The 19,105-nt window shown below is 42.3% G+C and overlaps 2 protein-coding genes across 3 annotated transcripts in view; both read left to right on the forward strand.

The window, feature by feature from the left end:
• Positions 1-18,211, forward strand: part of ZYG11B (zyg-11 family member B, cell cycle regulator) — a 31,322-nt gene extending 13,111 nt beyond the window's left edge. For both annotated transcript variants that reach the window (XM_081195373.1, XM_081195372.1), the window contains exons 4-14: positions 769-909; positions 6,434-6,610; positions 7,539-7,603; positions 9,527-9,626; positions 10,724-10,774; positions 11,507-11,668; positions 12,529-12,576; positions 13,460-13,657; positions 13,750-13,802; positions 15,314-15,411; positions 16,941-18,211. In XM_081195373.1, the coding sequence (XP_081051499.1) occupies positions 769-909; positions 6,434-6,610; positions 7,539-7,603; positions 9,527-9,626; positions 10,724-10,774; positions 11,507-11,668; positions 12,529-12,576; positions 13,460-13,657; positions 13,750-13,802; positions 15,314-15,411; positions 16,941-17,104 (1,257 nt within the window). In that variant the 3' untranslated portion in view covers positions 17,105-18,211. The remainder of the gene's footprint in view (positions 1-768; positions 910-6,433; positions 6,611-7,538; positions 7,604-9,526; positions 9,627-10,723; positions 10,775-11,506; positions 11,669-12,528; positions 12,577-13,459; positions 13,658-13,749; positions 13,803-15,313; positions 15,412-16,940) is intronic.
• Positions 1-19,105, forward strand: part of PRPF38A (pre-mRNA processing factor 38A) — a 178,898-nt gene that overhangs the window by 155,655 nt on the left and 4,138 nt on the right. The window lies entirely within an intron of this gene.

Consider the following 19,105-nt stretch of genomic DNA (forward strand, 5'->3'; position numbering starts at 1 on the left):
CATGATCAACGTTACCTCTCTGCCTAGTTGATAATTCTTGAAATACTGCATCTACATTTATAGAACTGTACTGCTCAGTTAGGTCTGTAAAGACATGATTGGTAGCAATTTGTTAGCCGTGCATACAATATATAAATGGCACTGTAGATTGCATGAAGAGCAAAGACTGTTTTACTTATGCTTGATTGTCCTATAAAACTGAGTGGAAACCTCAGTTCAGCAGAAATTGTCATACAACAACAACCAGTAAACCTTGAAACATTTATATTATTTAATTACTTCAACTTTCTTTTGCCACTACTGCAAACTCAGCGATGGAAAGAGGAGAAAATGCTGACAAAAGTGGACTGGCAGATGAAATTATTAGAGTATGCAGAGATGGCAAGATTGACAGGGGGAATCAGAACTCAGGAGGTTCAAAACTTCGATAGGGAATGGGACAAATATAGACTGTACTTAAAAGAACACTGTAATCACTTGAGTTCTTTGACAGGCTTTTAGTAACTCTTGCAACATTACAAAGACTTGGGATATTTTGGAGGACCATAATGTGGAAGAACTAGAATATGCGGTTGATTTAGATATGTAAAGGACCCATGGAGGGGGGGGAGGGAAGTCCTAAGATTCGGAAGAATCTTATTTGATTTTAAAATTTAAATGTGGTAAATGTGAAATTTATTTTGTAAAATCAATAAAAAATTATATATATATTTAAAAAAACTACTGCAAACTCCAGTATGTTCTCTAGTATTTGTTCTTCTGTTCAAGGTGTCTGGAGAAGCCAATGAAACTCAGATTTCCGAAGCTCTGAAGCGTTACAGTGAGCGAGCGTTCTTTGTGAGGGAGGCACTCTTTCATCTCTTCAACCTTACGCATATTATAGAAAAAACCAAACCAGAAATTCTAAAGGTAAAACTATTTGAGACTGATAAGAAATCACCCTTTGCAGGCATCACTTTGTAAAGGTAACCTTGGGCTGTCTTCACTAAACTGCAGATAAAATCCAACAAAATGTGCGCGCACGCTGGTAAATTTGCAGGGGGTGGGGAGAGAAAAGAGGATACAATAAAGGTAAATAGTCAGAAGTTCAGATAAAAATGGATATACTATTTACATGGGTTATACTTACTTGAGGGGCATGAGGGATGTGTTGTGCAGAGAGAGAGAGAGAGAGAAGAGAATTAAGAAGATTGCCACTGGCATCAGGTTGGCCACTGTGAGAACAGGAAGTGGTGCTAGACGGGCCTTAGGTCGCATCTGGCAGGGCTGCTGTTACATTTTTGTGATGAAATGGTAGCCAACTCCATTTAGTTCTGTCTTTGAATGTGGGTCCCTGCCAAACAGCTGTGACCAAAAGTAGAGATTGCTGAATCCTCCCCTCCCCTCTGTCTTAGTGGTTTAGCATGGCTGGGAGGTGGGGAAGAATGCCTGGATGTAATCTAATGTATATGATCAGAAAATATATGCAAGGAACACAATATACCTGCAGGTGAGTACTCTGGGTTTTCCTTCTCAAACGTTCTTCAGACAGAATTTCTCTCCCACTACCATAACAGTTTCCTCATAATGCTGAATTGAGTCACTCCTGGCAAATAAGAAGGGAAAGGAGAGGGAAGGGAAAGGAGAGGTAGCAGGGCAGCAGTTGAAGAAGGAGCAAAAAGGGTTTTCTTGTGTGTGTGTGTTTCTTTGTGGCTGATTAGCTGTTCTCCCTGTGCAAAGGTCAGAGGGGGCAGGGTTTCTGTTGAGGAAGGTGATTAGCTGTGGGAGGAGCTTATCAGAGGTAGCAGGGCAGCAGTTGAAGAAGGAGCAAAAAGGGTTTTCTTGTGTGTGTGTGTTTCTTTGTGGCTGATTAGCTGTTCTCCCTGTGCAAAGGTCAGAGGGGGCAGGGTTTCTGTTGAGGAAGGTGATTAGCTGTGGGAGGAGCTTATCAGAGGTAGCAGGGCAGCAGTTGAAGAAGGAGCAAAAAGGGTTTTCTTGTGTGTGTGTGTTTCTTTGTGGCTGATTAGCTGTTCTCCCTGTGCAAAGGTCAGAGGGGGCAGGGTTTCTGTTGAGGAAGGTGATTAGGGGGGAGTTATTTGTCCTGTCTTCACGCTTTTTATGATGGAGGACCGCTGTAGCCACCCCAACGACGTTCTCAATATGGAGGGGGAGGGAACAGCTGCAGTCGCCTGCGGTTCCTGCGCAATGTTTGCCATCTTGCCAAAGGTTGCAGGCAGCTTTACCTGCAGCAATTGCATGTTGATTGCCCTCTTAAAAGACAAAGTCCAGCAACTGGAGGAACGTGTAGCTACGCTCCAAAGAATTAGAGATCTGGAACTCTTCTTGGAAGCAACAGAGCACACCGTCTCCACCAAGGAGGAGACAGGGGACTCCCCTGAGAAGGAGGCTAGTTCATCAACACAGGAGCCAGATATATGGAGAAACGTGACTCAAAGAAGTAGGAGGCCCAGGGTTCGTTCTGATTGTTTAGAAATACACAATCGCTTTGAGGTCCTCTCCCCTAGCATGGAAGACGAAGAGCAGACTCCATCTGAGGATCTCTCCCTCATTTCAGTCGATCAGGTATATGAAGACGAGCAGCAAAGTCAGTCCTCAGGGAATGTGCAGGCGACCTTGGAACAGACAGCTCATGGAAGAACCCCGACCAAACCTAAGAGGAGGCGTGTAGTGGTGATAGGGGATTCCCTACTGAGGGGAACAGAAGCAGTGATCTGTGGGCCTGACAAGATGTCTCGGGAAGTGTGCTGTCTCCCCGGGGCTAAGATCCAAGATGTAACTGAACGACTGCAAGGAATCATAAAACCCACTGACAAATACCCCTTCCTCTTGGTTCATGTGGGAACCAATGACACTGCAAGCAATAGCCTCCAGAAGATCAAAGGAGACTACGAGGCTCTGGGCAGGAAATTGAAGCAATTAAATGCACAAATTGTCATCTCATCTGTCCTCCCAGTTGAACGACGTGGCCCAGGGAGAGAGGGAAAAATAGTGGAAGTGAACAGCTGGCTTCGCAAATGGTGTAAACAGGAACGGTTTGGATTCTTAGATCACGGACTGCAGTTTCTTGAAGATGGACTTCTGGCAAGCGATGGGCTGCACCTCACAACGGCTGGGAGAAATGTTTTTGCCAAAAATCTCAGAAACCTCATCAGGAGGGCTTTAAACTGACTAATGTGGGGGAGGGAGACAGTGCTCCTGAAGGTAGGAGTCTATCAATTGATGAAGATGATCATCCAAATGTCATAGACCAAATGGAGCAAACAGCACACAGACCTAGTGGTGGGAGGAAAAAATCCTGAAATAAGAGACATGGGGGAATGATTAATGGACTTCAATGTCTGTACACTAATGCGCAAAGCATGGGAAATAAACAAGATGAGCTTGAGCTCTTGGTACAGCAAACTAAATATGACATAATAGGCATCACTGAAACTTGGTGGGATAAGTCCCACGATTGGAATGTAATAATGGAGGGATACAATCTATTTCGGAGAAACAGACCAGACAAGAAAGGAGGAGGAGTGGCGTTATATGTCAGGGATGTGTATACCTGTGAAGAGATCCAAGATTTAGAACCTCAAAGCCAAAGTGAGAGCATTTGGGTCAAAATTAAGGGAGAGAAGAATAACAGAGACCTCATTGTGGGAGTTTACTATAGATCCCCAAGCCAAACGGAGGACATAGATGATGCCTTCCTGGAACAGATGGCCAAGCATGCAAAAGGAAGGGAGATAGTAGTAATGGGGGACTTCAATTACCCAGATATTTGTTGGATGTCAAACTCAGCCAAGAGCATAAGGTCAAACAGATTCCTCACTGGCCTTGCAGACAACTTCATTGTCCAGAAAGTGGGAGAAGCAACAAGAGGAACAGCCATTTTAGATCTGGTCCTAACCAATGTTGATGACCTGGTTAGTGGGGTAGAAGTTGAAGGATCATTAGGCGCGAGTGATCATGCTCTTCTGAAGTTTACTATACAGCGGAAAGGAGCAGCCAAGCATACTAGGACTCAATTTCTTGACTTTAAGAAAGCCGACTTCATAAAACTTACGGAAGTGCTGGGTGAGATCCCATGGACAGTAATACTAAAAGGAAAGGGAGTTCATGATGGCTGGGAGTTTGTTAAGAGGGAGATAGTAAAAGCACAACGTCAGGCAATACCAATGAGACGGAAACATGGAAGGTGCCTAAAGAAGCCAGGGTGGCTATCTAAAGAACTTTTAACTGAGTTAAGATTAAAAAAGGATGTGTACAAAAAATGGAAAAGGGGGGAAACCACCAAAGAGGAATTCAAACAAATAGCCAGCACGTGTAGACACAAAGTCAGAAAAGCTAAAGCACAGAATGAACTCAGGCTTGCTAGAGAGGTTAAAAGCAACAAAAAAGGCTTTTATGGGTATGTTCGTAGCAAAAGGAAGAACAAAGAAACAGTGGGGTCACTCAGAGGAGAAGATGGTGAAATGCAAACAGGGGACACAGAAAGGGCTGAACTCCTCAATGCCTTCTTTGCCTCAGTCTTCTCCGATAAAGAAAACAATGCCCGACCTGAAGAATTTGGAGCAAATGATTCAGCAAAGGAAACACAGCCCAGAATAACTAAGGAGATAGTACAAGAATACTTGGCTAGTTTAGATGTATTCAAGTCTCCAGGGCCAGATGAACTGCATCCAAGAGTATTAAAAGAACTGGCAGATGTGATCTCAGAACCACTGGCAGTCATCTTTGAGAATTCCTGGAGAACAGGTGAAGTCCCGGCAGACTGGAGGAGGGCAAATGTTGTCCCTATTTTCAAAAAGGGGAAAAGAGAGGACCCAAATAATTACCGCCCAGTCAGTCTGACATCAATACCAGGGAAGATTCTGGAGCAGATCATTAAGCAAACAGTCTGTGAGCACCTAGAAAGGAATGCTGTGATCACCAATAGTCAGCATGGATTTCTGAAAAATAAGTCATGTCAGACTAACCTGATCTCATTTTTTGACAGAATTACAAGCCTGGTAGATGAAGGGAACTCAGTGGATATAGCCTACCTTGATTTCAGCAAGGCATTTGACAAGGTGCCCCATGATATTCTTGTAAAGAAGCTGGTAAAATGCGGTCTTGACTATGCTACCACTCAGTGGATTTGTAACTGGCTGACTGACCGAACCCAAAGGGTGCTCATCAATGGTTCCTCTTCATCCTGGAGAAGAGTGACTAGTGGGGTGCCACAGGGTTCTGTCTTGGGCCCGGTCTTATTCAACATCTTTATCAACGACTTGGATGATGGACTCAAGGGCATCCTGATCAAATTTGCAGATGACACTAAACTGGGAGGGGTGGCTAACACCCCAGAGGACAGGAACACACTTCAAAACGACCTTGACAGATTAGAAAACTGGGCCAAAACAAACAAGATGAATTTTAACAGGGAGAAATGTAAAGTATTGCACTTGGGCAAAAAAAATGAGAGGCACAAATACAAGATGGGTGACACCTGGCTTGAGAGCAGTACATGTGAAAAGGATCTAGGAGTCTTGGTTGACCACAAACTTGACATGAGCCAACAGTGTGACGCGGCAGCTAAAAAAGCCAATGCAATTCTGGGCCTCATCAATAGGAGTATAGCATCTAGATCAAGGGAAGTAATAGTGCCACTGTATTCTGCTCTGGTCAGACCTCACCTGGAGTACTGTGTCCAGTTCTGGGCACCATAATTCAAGAAGGACACTGACAAACTGGAACGTGTCCAGAAGAGGGCAACCAAAATGGTCAAAGGCCTGGAAACGATGCCTTATGAGGAACGGTTAAGGGAGCTGGGCATGTTTAGCCTGGAGAAGAGGAGGTTAAGGGGTGATATGATAGCCATGTTCAAATATATAAAAGGATGTCACATAGAGGAGGGAGAAAGGTTGTTTTCTGCTGCTCCAGAGAAGCGGACACGGAGCAATGGATCCAAACTACAAGAAAGAAGATTCCACCTAAACATTAGGAAGAACTTCCTGACAGTAAGAGCTGTTCGACAGTGGAATTTGCTGCCAAGGAGTGTGGTGGAGTCTCCTTCTTTGGAGGTCTTTAAGCAGAGGCTTGACAACCATATGTCAGGAGTGCTCTGATGGTGTTTCCTGCTTGGCAGGGGGTTGGACTCGATGGCCCTTGTGGTCTCTTCCAACTCTATGATTCTATGATTCTATGATTCTAGGGAAGGCCATCTGACTGTTGTAGTCTCCATTCAGGGAAAGAAATGGTTGCTCTGTTCCTCTTTGCTTTGGAAGTTTTAATGGTACTGCAACAGGTTTTGGGTGGCGATGTGTAGATCTGTAGAAATGGCTTGTTTAAAAGGCCTCAGGACGAGTTGAGCTTACTTTGCTTAGGATATTGGTGGCTGATTCTGTGCATGTGACTGTGTGTATTAGGAAATTCTAATTTGACCTGTTTTGATTGATTCTTTCAGCTTGTAGTTATTGGGATGAGGAATCACCCTCTGAACTTGCCAGTGCAATTAGCAGCGAGTGCCTGTGTGTTTAACTTGACAAAACAAGACTTAGCTGCAGGCATGCCGGTTAGGGTCCTGGCAGATGTCACTCACTTGCTCCTTAAGGCCATGGAACACTTTCCCAATCACCAACAGGTAAGCCTCCTTTTCCCTTTCAAGATAAGGTGCTTGAATATTTCTGAATGCTGAACATTTTTTTTTTTTTAAGTATTTGAGTTCAAACTTCTTAGACAAGATGAAATTAATGAGATGAAGAAACTTATATTAAAACTGAACAGAAGTGAATGATGTCTAGTTGGCAATGTCTTCAGGCCAAATGGTTTCAGCTTTTCGAAACCATAAGTTATCCAATGTTAATCAATCTCAGGGTAGACCCATAAAAACTGATGGACCTAATTGGTCATATGCATTAATTTCAATGGGCTTACTCCGAGTATGATAAATATTGAAATCAACCCTGTGGATAGAATTCAGTGTCACACTGTGATGAATGTTCTGCCTATGCAAGTACAGTAAGCTTGCAACTTGCTAACGTTTAACTTGTACACATTGAGCTCTGGTATACCCATGAGGAGGAGGTGATTGCAGGCTTTTGTTTTTAATTTCAATTAATTGCATTTCTTAGCGGACTTGAAATCATTTTTATTCAAGAACATCTTTTGTTACTGGTTTTTAAATCTGTGTATATAACAAACTTTTATAAATCCTTTTGGACATGTTCCTTTTTATATATAGACTACGTTGCTGGTATCTTACTATTTTTATATATACTTCTGTAAGTCACTTTGTGAGAAGATTTTATAAATGATAGAGTATAATTCAAAAAAGTAAATTAAAAAACTTAAGTGCCTGGTAGACTCTGATATATTACAAAGGTCTATGCACCTGTTCACCCCATCCTATTTCACTGTATTTCACTTCTAAGCAAATACATTTGCAAACGACATTATCAAATCATAAAAGGAATATTTGTGAATACTTAGATTCATCTTGAAAGAAGGAAATGCTCAAAATTCCTGCATGAGAAATATTCTGTTCTGAACCTTGCTTTGCTTTTCTACAGCTGCAAAAGAACTGCCTTCTGTCACTGTGCAGTGACAGGATACTTCAGGATGTTCCATTTAACAGGTTAGTTTTACCTCCCAAGTTACAGAGAAGTAGGGAAAGTGTTTCAGGTTGTTGAATGTCTTATGTCTCATTGCTTAGCAGTTTGCAAACTGCTTACTCCTCCTTGGAATATAACAAATTCTTATCAGAACTTGGGAACCAATTATTAAATAACTGTAACAGTTTAATTTTGACTGCGTATATGCACTGTTATGAAATACATGTGTCCGTTTGCTAGATCCAGGTGGACTGCCATTTTCTTTTTGGATGCTGGTTTTAAAAACTTGGTTCTAAGCAAGGGTGTACAGTTTGACTGCACTGTACATCAAGAGGCTGTGGATTTTGTGGATTAATGAAAGTGGCTTGTATCATATGCAGAAGTCTGCCTACTGGGGATGGCAATACTTAAGCATAAATGGCAATGAAGATTGTTACCTGCCAACTTCTGACTACGTTTGAGCCATTGTCCCTATTTATAGATATTAGAAAATCCACCTACTACCTTATGCTATAGCAGCGTGTAATTACATGCTACCTAGAGACGTGTGCATCATAGCTCTTGTGATCTCACTTTTAATGCAGATGTTTCTAGCCCTTTTTGTTTTGAGCACTTACTGGAAAGAGGGATGGATATGGTTTCCAGAAGTTGTTCTCTCATGATTCATGTGTCCATTCCCTCTTACTCTAGTCTCTGCACTCTTCCCTCTTTTTGATCCCCTACAAAGAGATCTGAATCTCTAACCCTCAGTAATACAAGAAAAGTTGTTTAATTTTCTCCTTGGTTTTTTGAGCGTATATAGATGTACAAAGCACATGTTTGTCCCAATAATAATATTTTGTTGTTGTTGTTAGTCTGAGGCTAGTAGGAGTGAAAGTCTTGTAGGTTGTGCTTCAAGTCAGACAGCACAATGGGGGAGCAAGGAGCAAGCACACATTCTTGGTGTGTTGAAAACTGCTCCCCAACTTTCTGGGTAGTCTGAAGCATAGCAGTGGGTTTGGCAAGCTAGCATGATGAGAGTATAACCCTTGGGAAATATGCTACTGATCCTGACCACAAGCAGGTTTGCATGACCTCGGAGGAAGATGATGTTGGCACAGAGCCAATGCAGGTTGGTTTGCTGACTTTGTCCCACCACTGAGGCTTTCTTTATCCCTCCCCAGCTGAAGGTCAGGGAGTTTGTGTCCCCAGTGTGTGTTTTAAGGAGACTGAGTGCCCATTCCTCCTTGCTTCTAAAAACATCAAGTCTTTAGCCTTGTGGCTAAATTCTCAAAACATCAAGTCTTTAGCCTTGTGGCTACATTCTATATAGGTACAGTATGACAAATCATAAAGCACAACACAGAACCCAGCTCTGTATCTTTCAGTCATGATGAGTTGCTAAAAAAGTCCACAACTATCCATGCCAAATGTGTCGGCTTAGTAAAAACTCCTTTCATCAATCACTGAGAAATTGGGATTTTTAGTACTTGTTGATTACCAGCTCAATCCAAGGCCATCCCCTGAAGATGGAGACAGTGGGTGGTGCGAAGACCAGCTCTGTCACGTTGCTGTGCTGAAATGGCATGCTCCTTTTACAGTCTGATAAAGAAAACCAAACGGAAGCCATTTTGCTTATTATAAGTAGCTAAGGCTGGTGTTTTAACGTTTTTCTGTATACTTTTGTCCAGTGCTTTTTTTTCTGGGGGGATGCATACCGCTAAACATTTTGTGAATCTTTGTACTTTTGTCCATTTCCTGTATTTATTTTTCCCAATTTGAACTATTAAATGGTGATTTTCTTGAGTCAAAATGAGAGTACCCCTAAACATTTTTTTTTCTAGGAAAAAAGCACTGTTTTTGTCTTTGTAGCAGTAACCTAGTCGCTTTGGTTTCGCTGCCAGTAACAGATGGTATGGTTTTATTCCCCCCACCCCCAGATTTGTGAACTTTCTGTTGCCTTTCAGGTTTGAAGCAGCCAAGCTTGTCATGCAGTGGCTTTGTAACCATGAAGATCAGAATATGCAGAGAATGGCAGTGGCTATCATCTCCATTCTGGCTGCAAAGGTGGGATATTTTATTTTATTTGTTTTTAAAACTTATTTCCTGCCCTTCGTTGTAAGACCCCAGGGTAGGTTACAGCTGTAAACATCTAAAATGAGAAGCATAAAACACAGTTAAAGATCAGTTTTCTGATAAACAGTTTTGCAGAGTGAAAAAGAGCCCGGAGAAAAAGACAAGCCTTCAGTTGGTATTTAAAACGAGACAATAATGGCGCCAGCCAAGCCTCTAGGGCCAAGATAGCTGTAACAGAGAAAGCTCCCTGATAGTGTCAATGACCCTCTGACTTCCTTCCCCACTGGCACTATCAGCAAGGCCTTCCCAATCAATCTCAACTCATGGGCAGGGACAGTATGACAGGAAGCACTCCCATCAGGTGCCTGGATTCCAAGCCATGGAGGGCTCTATATGCCAAAACCATGTAGCAAATAGGAGTGCACATCTTTTAGGACTTGATGCTATATGGTCTCCAAATGTTGAACCCAACAAAACTCTGGCACCTGCGTTTTGTGTGCTGCCACTTAGAAACAGTATTCAAGGGCAACTCCAAGTAGAGTGTCCATTGCAGTCATTTAGAGAGAGGGTTATTAGGGCACGGTTCATTTGGCTAGGCTACCCTGTACCGGAACGGCTGTAGCTGGCAAGCTAGCTGTAGCTGGAAATAGGCCCTCTGTGCCACTGAAGCCACCCTGACTTCCAGATACAAGGTGAATCTAGGAGTACCCTTGGACTATGAATCTGGATTGGGAGTGCACCCCAATCCAGAACAAGCCACCTACTTAATTCCTGGACTTGGGAACCACTAGTCCAGAGTATCTCCTTCTTGTTGGGATTCAGTTTGTTCATTGGCCTTCATCTAGCCTGTTACTGCCCCTAGGACAATGATCAAGCATCTACATAGCTTCACCTCATTCAGGTGGCAAAGAGAAGCAGAGCTGGGTGTCATCTGTGTACTGGTGGCACCTTGCCCTCAATCCCCTGATGACAGCTCTACTAGCTTCATAAAGATGAAGACATAGGCGTCCCCAATGCATTGTTTGCACTTAAGTCCCAAGGCCCTTTTAACAGTAATCTTTCTGCTTGTTTGCTTTTTTTGCTTGTAGCTTTCAACAGAACAAACAGCTCAACTTGGTGCAGAGCTCTTCATAGTTAAGGTAAGCGAAGTGCTAGCACCTTTCTGAAATGCTATCAACTTGCAACACTCCGGCTGCAATGTTGTTACGGCTAACAGTGTTTTTCTTAAACAAAATAAACAACGGGCCTTGGTATGACCAACTTAAAAATGTGTATTGGAAAAATGAGAATATTAAATGTTTTATGTTGGAAGTTCTTTAAAAGTATTCTAATAAATTTAACCCATATGCCTGGCGGCCCCACTTAGCGGCAAATGTACAGGCAGAAGTGACCGGTGTTATTACTTCAAATCCAGGGTGGGGGCAGAATCCATTGAGTTTACTCCTGAACTTTGCTTTTGACCTCCAGCATCTGTGGATGTATTGCTGTTTCTGGTGTTGAAAGGTTAATCTCCTTTATTTATTAATCATTGTGCTCAAGAGGACAAAGTGCCCTTCAGTGTTTTACATAGGACTAACAGTGTGACATTAGAGGGGTAGACCATGCTGCTCAAATAAGTTAATGTGCAGGTTAATGTGCAGGCAGACAGCCTGTGGACTTGGTACCTGTGGCCCTCTAGACTAACTTCCACGTGACCCACTCCCTTGTTGGCCTTGGACCCATAAATCTGTGATGGATCTAGCGTTCATACATATTGTCTTCTAAATTGGAGGAGATTTTGGCTTCTTGTATTAATTGTGAGCCTCCAACAGCTGGATTTTGAAATGTGAATGTCATTTGCAAAGTCACCTGTTTTTCTCTGTCTCTTTTAGCAACTACTTCAAATTGTGAAGCAAAAAACTAACCAGAATGTAGTAGACACTACTCTTAAGTTTACACTGAGTGCACTTTGGAATCTTACTGATGAGTCCCCAACCACATGTCGGCACTTTATTGAAAACCAAGGGCTGGAACTCTTCATGAAAGTCTTGGAGGTGAGAGCTGACAGTTCTGTCTGCCAGTATGTGCCTGTCTGTTTCTGTATCTGCAGATTCCAGCATCTGCACAGGGACCCTGTAGGTTGCAGTCTGTAGGTCTGGGCAGCATCAGGTAGGGTCTCTCTGCTCATGATAGATAGAAACCTGTAATTGCCATAAAATAGTATCTGCCAACCCACTGCAAATAAGATTGGGCAGGCTGCTGCCAGCCCTGGGAGATGGGAGGAAAGCAATTGCAGGGGTTATTGGGCTCAGATGAGGAGCATCCTTTGCTGAACATCCTCTATGCCCAATTCCCCTTCCCAAAACAATTGTTTCATAGGCTAAGGGGGATTGGTGGGCCTGGCCAAAAGCATTGTGGAAGGGGAAGAAGAGACAAATTGGGGTTGTCTCACCTCTGTTCCTGTGGCTGTTTCTTAAGAGGAAAATGCTTTCTAGAAGGCTTCTTCCTTCCTCTGCTCTGGGACCCCTGGAGGAAAGCAAAGGAGGAGAGCCTTCATGAATGTGCCCACTCTCAAGAAGCAGCCATAGCAAAAGAGCGATGCGCCCCCTTCCATTCCTCTTAAGGCTCACTCCAGGTCCTGCTCTTTTTCCTTCCCACAGTAGCCCCCTTAACTAAAAGGCTTGCAAGTGCTCTTTGGTGTATGCTTCTTCCTGTCCCAGCCCTTCTTAGTTTGGGGGCAGTGAAGCTGGGGTGTAGGGGCTGAACCTGTACTATCAAGCCAGTAATGAAATATTTAATGTGCAGAAACCCCACAATTCCCTGAGACTTTTCGCAGGCACCTGCTTGTTCTAAAATAACAATTGGCTACAAATCACTTACTGAATGGTTGCATATACTTTGTTTTACTTTACAGTCTTTTCCGTCGGAGTCTTCTGTACAACAGAAAGTGCTTGGCCTTCTGGTAAGATGAGTGGAAGAATATATATTTTACCAGGGCATTGGAAATGCCGGGTTTCTCTTCTCTCTGCCAACATCTTCTCCTCACCATCCTGACATTTAACACTACACAGGATAAATTACTTTACATGCCATTCTGTTACTTTTCAACCAAACCTTATTCCTGCACCATTCCCATTAGCTTCAGTTTTATTGTAGGAGATATAAGAAGACACCCCCAAGTGGTATTTAACATGTACACTGAACCATTGGGAGCAGCCATTAGGCAATTTAGGGCAAGGCGCCATCATTTTTTCTGAGGTCACTTGGCTCTGTTTCTTCATAACATCTGAATTAGGAGAGGCTGCACATGTGGGCTTTGTGCCAGTGTCTAGATCCTTCCCCCGCCCCCCTTGGAATTGTACAGGCATGCTCACAGACGGCTGGGAGTGGGGCATTTCCCCAAAATTCAGTGTTTATGAGCCAAGATTTGTTGCCACTGTGGGAGGCCCTTACCTTTAGCAGTTGCGATGGGAACAGCTTTTCTGTTTTATTTGTTAAAACTATGTTGCCACTGATGTAGCCACTGTGTTCTTAAACCCCCCTCCCCCCGGCAATGGCCTCCAAGCAGTGCCATTCATGGACAGGTGGTGGCAAAGCATGCTGGCTGCTCTGAGTTATTCATGCACTTGTCACTCTGATAAATTATCTCTAGTAATGATTGAAAATGTACAAGTTGGAGCAGGCCGATCCCAGCTTAGTCTAATTTGACATGAGACAGGTTTGATGTTCATTATGGCTTCAGCTTTTATGAAGAGAACAAGCATTTTAATGACAGATACCTTTGTATACACACACGCAACTATTTTTCATTCATTTTGAAATCCCTCCTTCTTGTTCCCCTGTAGAACAACATAGCAGAGGTTAAAGAGCTCCACTCGGAGCTCATGTGGAAAGACTTCATAGACCACATCAGCAAGCTGCTGCGCAGTGTTGAGGTGGAGGTGAGCTACTTCGCAGCAGGGATCATTGCTCACTTGATATCACGAGGAGAACAAGCCTGGACATTGAGCCGCAACCAGAGAACCTCGCTCCTAGAAGAGCTGGTACAGATGCAATTGAAAACACTGCCCATTGTTAACTCCAGAGCAATGTTGTTAACGCTATTAGTAATGGTGCTCCTTCCCTTGTCTTGCAGCATTCTGCCATTTTGAACTGGCCTACACCAGAATGTGAAATGGTGGCTTACAGGTAACTACAGACTTGACATAAACCTTGAGGAAATATTAAGGTTAACTTGCTGCACATTGTATTGTTTCTATCTTAGTTCAAGTGTTCTGGCTTATGACAAAGTCATGTTGCTAGTTAATCATTTAAGCAGGGGTCAGCAAACTTTTTCAGCAGGGGGCTGGTCCACTGTCCCTCAGACATTGTGGGGGGCCGGACTATATTTTTTAGGGGGGAAACGAACAAATTCCTATGCCCCACAAATAACCTAGAGATGCGTTTTAAATAAAAGCACACATTCTACTCATGGAAAAGCACGCCGATTCCCGGACCACCTGAGGGCTGGATTTAGAAGGTGATTGGGCTGGATCCAGGCCCCGGGCCTTAGTTTGCCTACATATGCATTAAAGCTTCAAGCCTATACACATTTACCTGGGAATAAGGCCCAATGAACTCAGGAATAGTTATTTCTGAGTGGATGTGTGCAGGATTGCACCATTCACTTGCAACGCCTCTGCAGTGCAATCCTGTGCATGCTTACTCAGAAGTAACTCCAGTTGTGTTCATTGGTGGTTATGCTACAATATGCAAAGTATTATAGCCCTACTGAATTTAGTACTAATGCTGCTGAGACAGATTACAGCAATTAATATAATTGCCGTACACTCTTATGCTATGAACAGGCACATAAAATTACACTGGCATTTTCTACTTGGAGGCCCACTGCGGATTTTGGCAGGGAGGGATTGACTGGGTGGCTGTTGAAGAAAGTGGTACTGTAGTATGACTCTTCTGAAGAAAACCTCCGTAGACCTTGAGGTAGACCTTGCGGTGTTAGATGACTGCCGCCCAGCTACAAATATTCAGGACATGAAGGACCATTTGGCTAATAATTAGTTATGGCAGCATATTAACTGGGGGATGAACTACCACACAGATCTGTGTAAAATGTTTTTGCTTCTCCCCCCCCCCCACATCTGGAGCTATAAGGGTGTGAAAAGAGCTGCTTAAGCTTTACCTTTGGACAGTTTTTCTGATGAAAATTGCCATTCTTGGCTGATTTCCTTACTGCAAAGAAGATACAGGCAACCCTTTCCTTGCACCATCCCTCTGCTCGAGGTTGCAGCCTCCAGAGTGTGATTTTTGTTAAAAATAATAATAATAAAATACATGCAACGCATTGCATCTAGTTTGTGTCTAAAGATTTCTACTTGGTTTCTCTCCCTTCCTTTGTTGGAAGTACATATCCCTGTAGAAATGGTGCTGAAGGGGTGCAGTGATGAGATTTAGCTGCACATCAGACGGCGCCAGGCTGTGTGTGGATTCCTATGCCCATAGGTTAAGATGTTGTCTCCTCATGTACTCCAGTTTGGAAGAAGAATTGTAGGTCAGAAGAAAATGGAAGCAGTTCAGGCCTCTATGATTACCCTCTTTTTCACAAGCTAGGTAGATATTTTAGAACAAAACAGGCTTATGTTTTATTCATGTTGCAAACATGGAGTGATGGCATCTCTGCTTTTTATTCTCACGAACAGGTCTTTCAATCCCTTTTTCCCCTTGCTTGGCTGCTTCATGACTCCTGGGGTACAGCTGTGGGCAGTGTGGGCCATGCAGCACGTTTGCAGCAAAAACCGTATGTACTGAGACAAAACTCTACATCTTAAGCACCTCTTTCCACCTGTAGTTGGAGTGATTTCCAGACTCTATAATTTTTGTGATCTTGAGCCATGTCTCTGCTTTAACACTCAGTTTTCTTTAGAGAAAGCAATCTGACAACAATTCTAGATATTATATGTGAAACTTCATATCAGATAAACTCATGGGTTTTAACACAGGTTAAAAATGCAGAGTTGTTGTTGCTGTTGGTGTGTGTATGTTCTAAATATATATATTTCTATGTGTCAGTGTGAATCAATGGATGGAGTCTTGGACTTTAATCAAGGCTGAAATTCCTCAGGCTATGAAGCACACTTGACAAACCTCTCTCTCTCTCTCTCAAATCTACCTCACAGAATCATTGTGAGGATAAAATGAGAGAATAGCATGCATGCTGCTTTGAATTACTGGAATAAAACCTGAAAACAAATGTAATAAATAAATTAATAATAATATCAATAATAATAAATAATAATAATAATATAAATAATATAAATAATTTATTATTTAAACCCTGCTCATCTGGCTGGGTTCCCCCAGCCACTCTGGGCGGCTTCCAACTGAATATTAAAAACAATACAGCATCAGACATTAAAAACCTCCCTTCAGTTGTCTTTTAAAAGTAAAATAGTTGTTTATTGCCTTGACATCTGCTGGGAGGGCGTTCCACAGGGCAGGGGCCACTACCGAGAAGGCCCTCTGCCTGGTTCCCCGTAACCTCACTTCTTGCAGCGAGGGAACCAATGATAAATGCATTGATAAATTGGATCACTTGGAAGTGAGCACTTGTTCAGAAATGAAAAAAAGGGCTAGCACTAACTGCTCACTTGTCACCCCCCAGGATAGGACGAAAATGTATTCATCTTACCTCCTTAGAGAAATACTACAGAGATCCATACAAAAGAAATAGAAAGCTAGTCCTTGAATGGCAGTCAAGAAGCCATTGCGGGTACAGCAGGGGTGTGGTGCCAGCTTTAAAGAGTGGGGAGGCTTAGACTGGGAGAAATGAGGTTCTGTGATGTAGGAAGATGGGCTTGGAAGAGCAAGGAGCTAAATCAGGTTGGAAGGAGTTTAGAAGTTCTGTTCATCACCTCTCTAAATCCATGGAGGTGGGATTGCAGGCATGTGGGAGAATTAAGCTGTCCCTTGGCCTCTTTTGGATTGGATTCTTAGTCACTGTTCTCTCTCTTCTACACCACCCTCCTGAGTCTGAGCATGGGGAAGAGACAGTTTCCATTCCTGAAGCATGTAATCAGCACCTGCGAATGCCACGTGAGGACATCCTTAATGGTGGCTTTGCAACTGCTATCCCTTCAATAAGAAGAGCATGGAAGAGGACTGGGGAACACTTGCTGTTCCTATAGTTTGCAAAATAATTTTGCAAAATCCCTTTGCACTTATAACCAGAACTTAAATTGTAAGAGTTGTGCGAAAAGTGATGGGAAGTAAATATCTAAATTCTTGACCTAACTGAATTTGTTTCCCTCTTCTTTGTTGTTGTTTTAGCTGCCAGGTACTGCAGTATGCTGATAGAAGAAGGTGGCTTGCACCACTTGTTTAACATCAAGGAAAACAGCCAGACTGATCCAGATGTTCAGCGAATCGCTATCTCAATCTTAGATAGTTTAGAAAAACATATTTTGCGTCATGGGCGGCCACCTCCATGTTAAAAACAGACAGAAGCTAAGCCAAATTGAAAGAAAAATGTAACAGGGAATAGGTGTGTAAATTATCCTCTAATAATCCCTTATGAAGTATCTCTAGTTGGAATGGCTTCTGTTACATTGATCACCTTTGAAGCTTATTTGCCAACTGTTGTGGAAGCAGGAACAGCACACGGCTGGCAAACATGGTCTTTAATGGTCTCTGCAATTGAAGGTTTTCACAAGGATCTAGGATTAATTCCTATACTGGTTGTGTGTATTGGATCACCTCTGGCTGTGGAAAAGTGGAGACTGTACAATTCAAATGCACACCCAAAATGAAACTTCTAGGAATTTGTGAGTTCCAAGTACAGAAATTTTGTTTCTGCTTGCTTCATCCCTTCGGAATAGTTGTGTTTTAAATAGAACTGTTCACCAACTCAGTATTTGAATAGAACTACTTGTGCTTGTAACTTCAGCACTACTGAGCTCAAAACAATGTTATGTATCCACGCATTAAAACACAACTAGTTATGAGTAAGGTGACCAAGGATGTCTTGTTCCTCCAGGGACCTTTTCAATCCACATGGAGCCTTCAGAATTTGTTGGTTTTACACACACTCTAGCAAGGGCACCTGAGTTATGAATTGACAGTTTATCTTCCCCTAATATGCTGTAGTGGGAATCTGCTTATAGGAAGAAACTAGGTTCTATTTCAGGGGAGCCAAAGGCATGGGTGGGAAAGGAGTGAATTGTATATTTCTTAATGAAGAAAAAAAAAAACACAACAGTGCTCTTACACTTACTGAAACATTAAGTGTATGCCTAACAAAAAGGGTAGGAAAACTATGGAGCTCTCCACCAAAAGGATGGCTAAGGTGGAAAGAACTTCCTCAGCTTATGGGATCACACAAGACCAAGAATATCTGATCACCTTATTTATGACAGACTATTACTTGCTTTGCTGTTTCTCGTAAATACTCTTTTGTCAGTATTTGTGCAGTGAACTGTATGTGCAAGGCACCCCTCTCCTACAAAATCTCATCCAACATCCTATGTAAAGTCTGGTGTAAATTACATTGTTGTGTGGAGTATTCAGGTTTTACATAAAACTTTCCATGGTTAAAAAACTTACTTTGATGTGTGTAATCTGTGAATGTTTTATGGGACAAAATGGAAATTGTAACAGCATGCAGAAGCATGGTATAAAGTAGAGCTGGTGGAAAGCAAACTATGCCATGAGTTAAGCTTCTTCTTTTCTAATATGTTGCTTTGTAACTGGCTTCACAAATGAGGAAAAAACCAACACCAGTCTTCCCTACTCATGCAAGCTCTGATTTAACATTGCTAACACTATAGCATGGTACCATATATTGGAGGGATAGCCTTGCTATGGGTGGTGAAAGTGGAATAACTGTTTATTGGTGTGCAGCATATGTGCATGTGCTTAAACAGGACTTTAAAAGAAGGAAGCTTTTTTTATTAACTTTTCACACTAAGAGTGCACATTAATCAAAAAAGCTAAAGATTCCTAAAATAATGGGGCATGGCATATAGGAAAAGAGAGCCTTATTTTGTTGTTTGATGAGCTCTGTAGTACTGTGCTAGCTATCATGGGAAATGGAGAAACAGTGAATAAATATTATTTCAGCCAGAGACCAATAATAATAATAATAATAATAATAATAATAATAATAATAATAATAATAAATTACAAATAACTGTTGCCACCAGCAGCAAACTAACAGAAACAAGTTTGTTATAGAAACCTGATGCAATACAGTTTTATTAATACAAATGTGTGCAATTTTAGCAGCCGTGGTTTTAACCTAAACAACCTTATGAATAATTGTTAGAACTGGACCACATATCTACAAGCTTATGAGGCCAGTGAAGATTTATGTGCAAGATCATAGTCAATTATTTCTGTATACATGAGGGGGGAGAGAGTAAGAATTGCAGTAGGTCTTCCATCTGTCCAGTCGTCAAAATAGAAAAATCAGTTTCACATGTTGTGTCCATACTTTT

This window comes from Podarcis bocagei (assembly GCF_964188305.1).
Source record: "Podarcis bocagei genome assembly, chromosome: 5".
In the NCBI taxonomy this organism is placed as follows: Eukaryota; Metazoa; Chordata; class Lepidosauria; order Squamata; family Lacertidae; genus Podarcis; species Podarcis bocagei.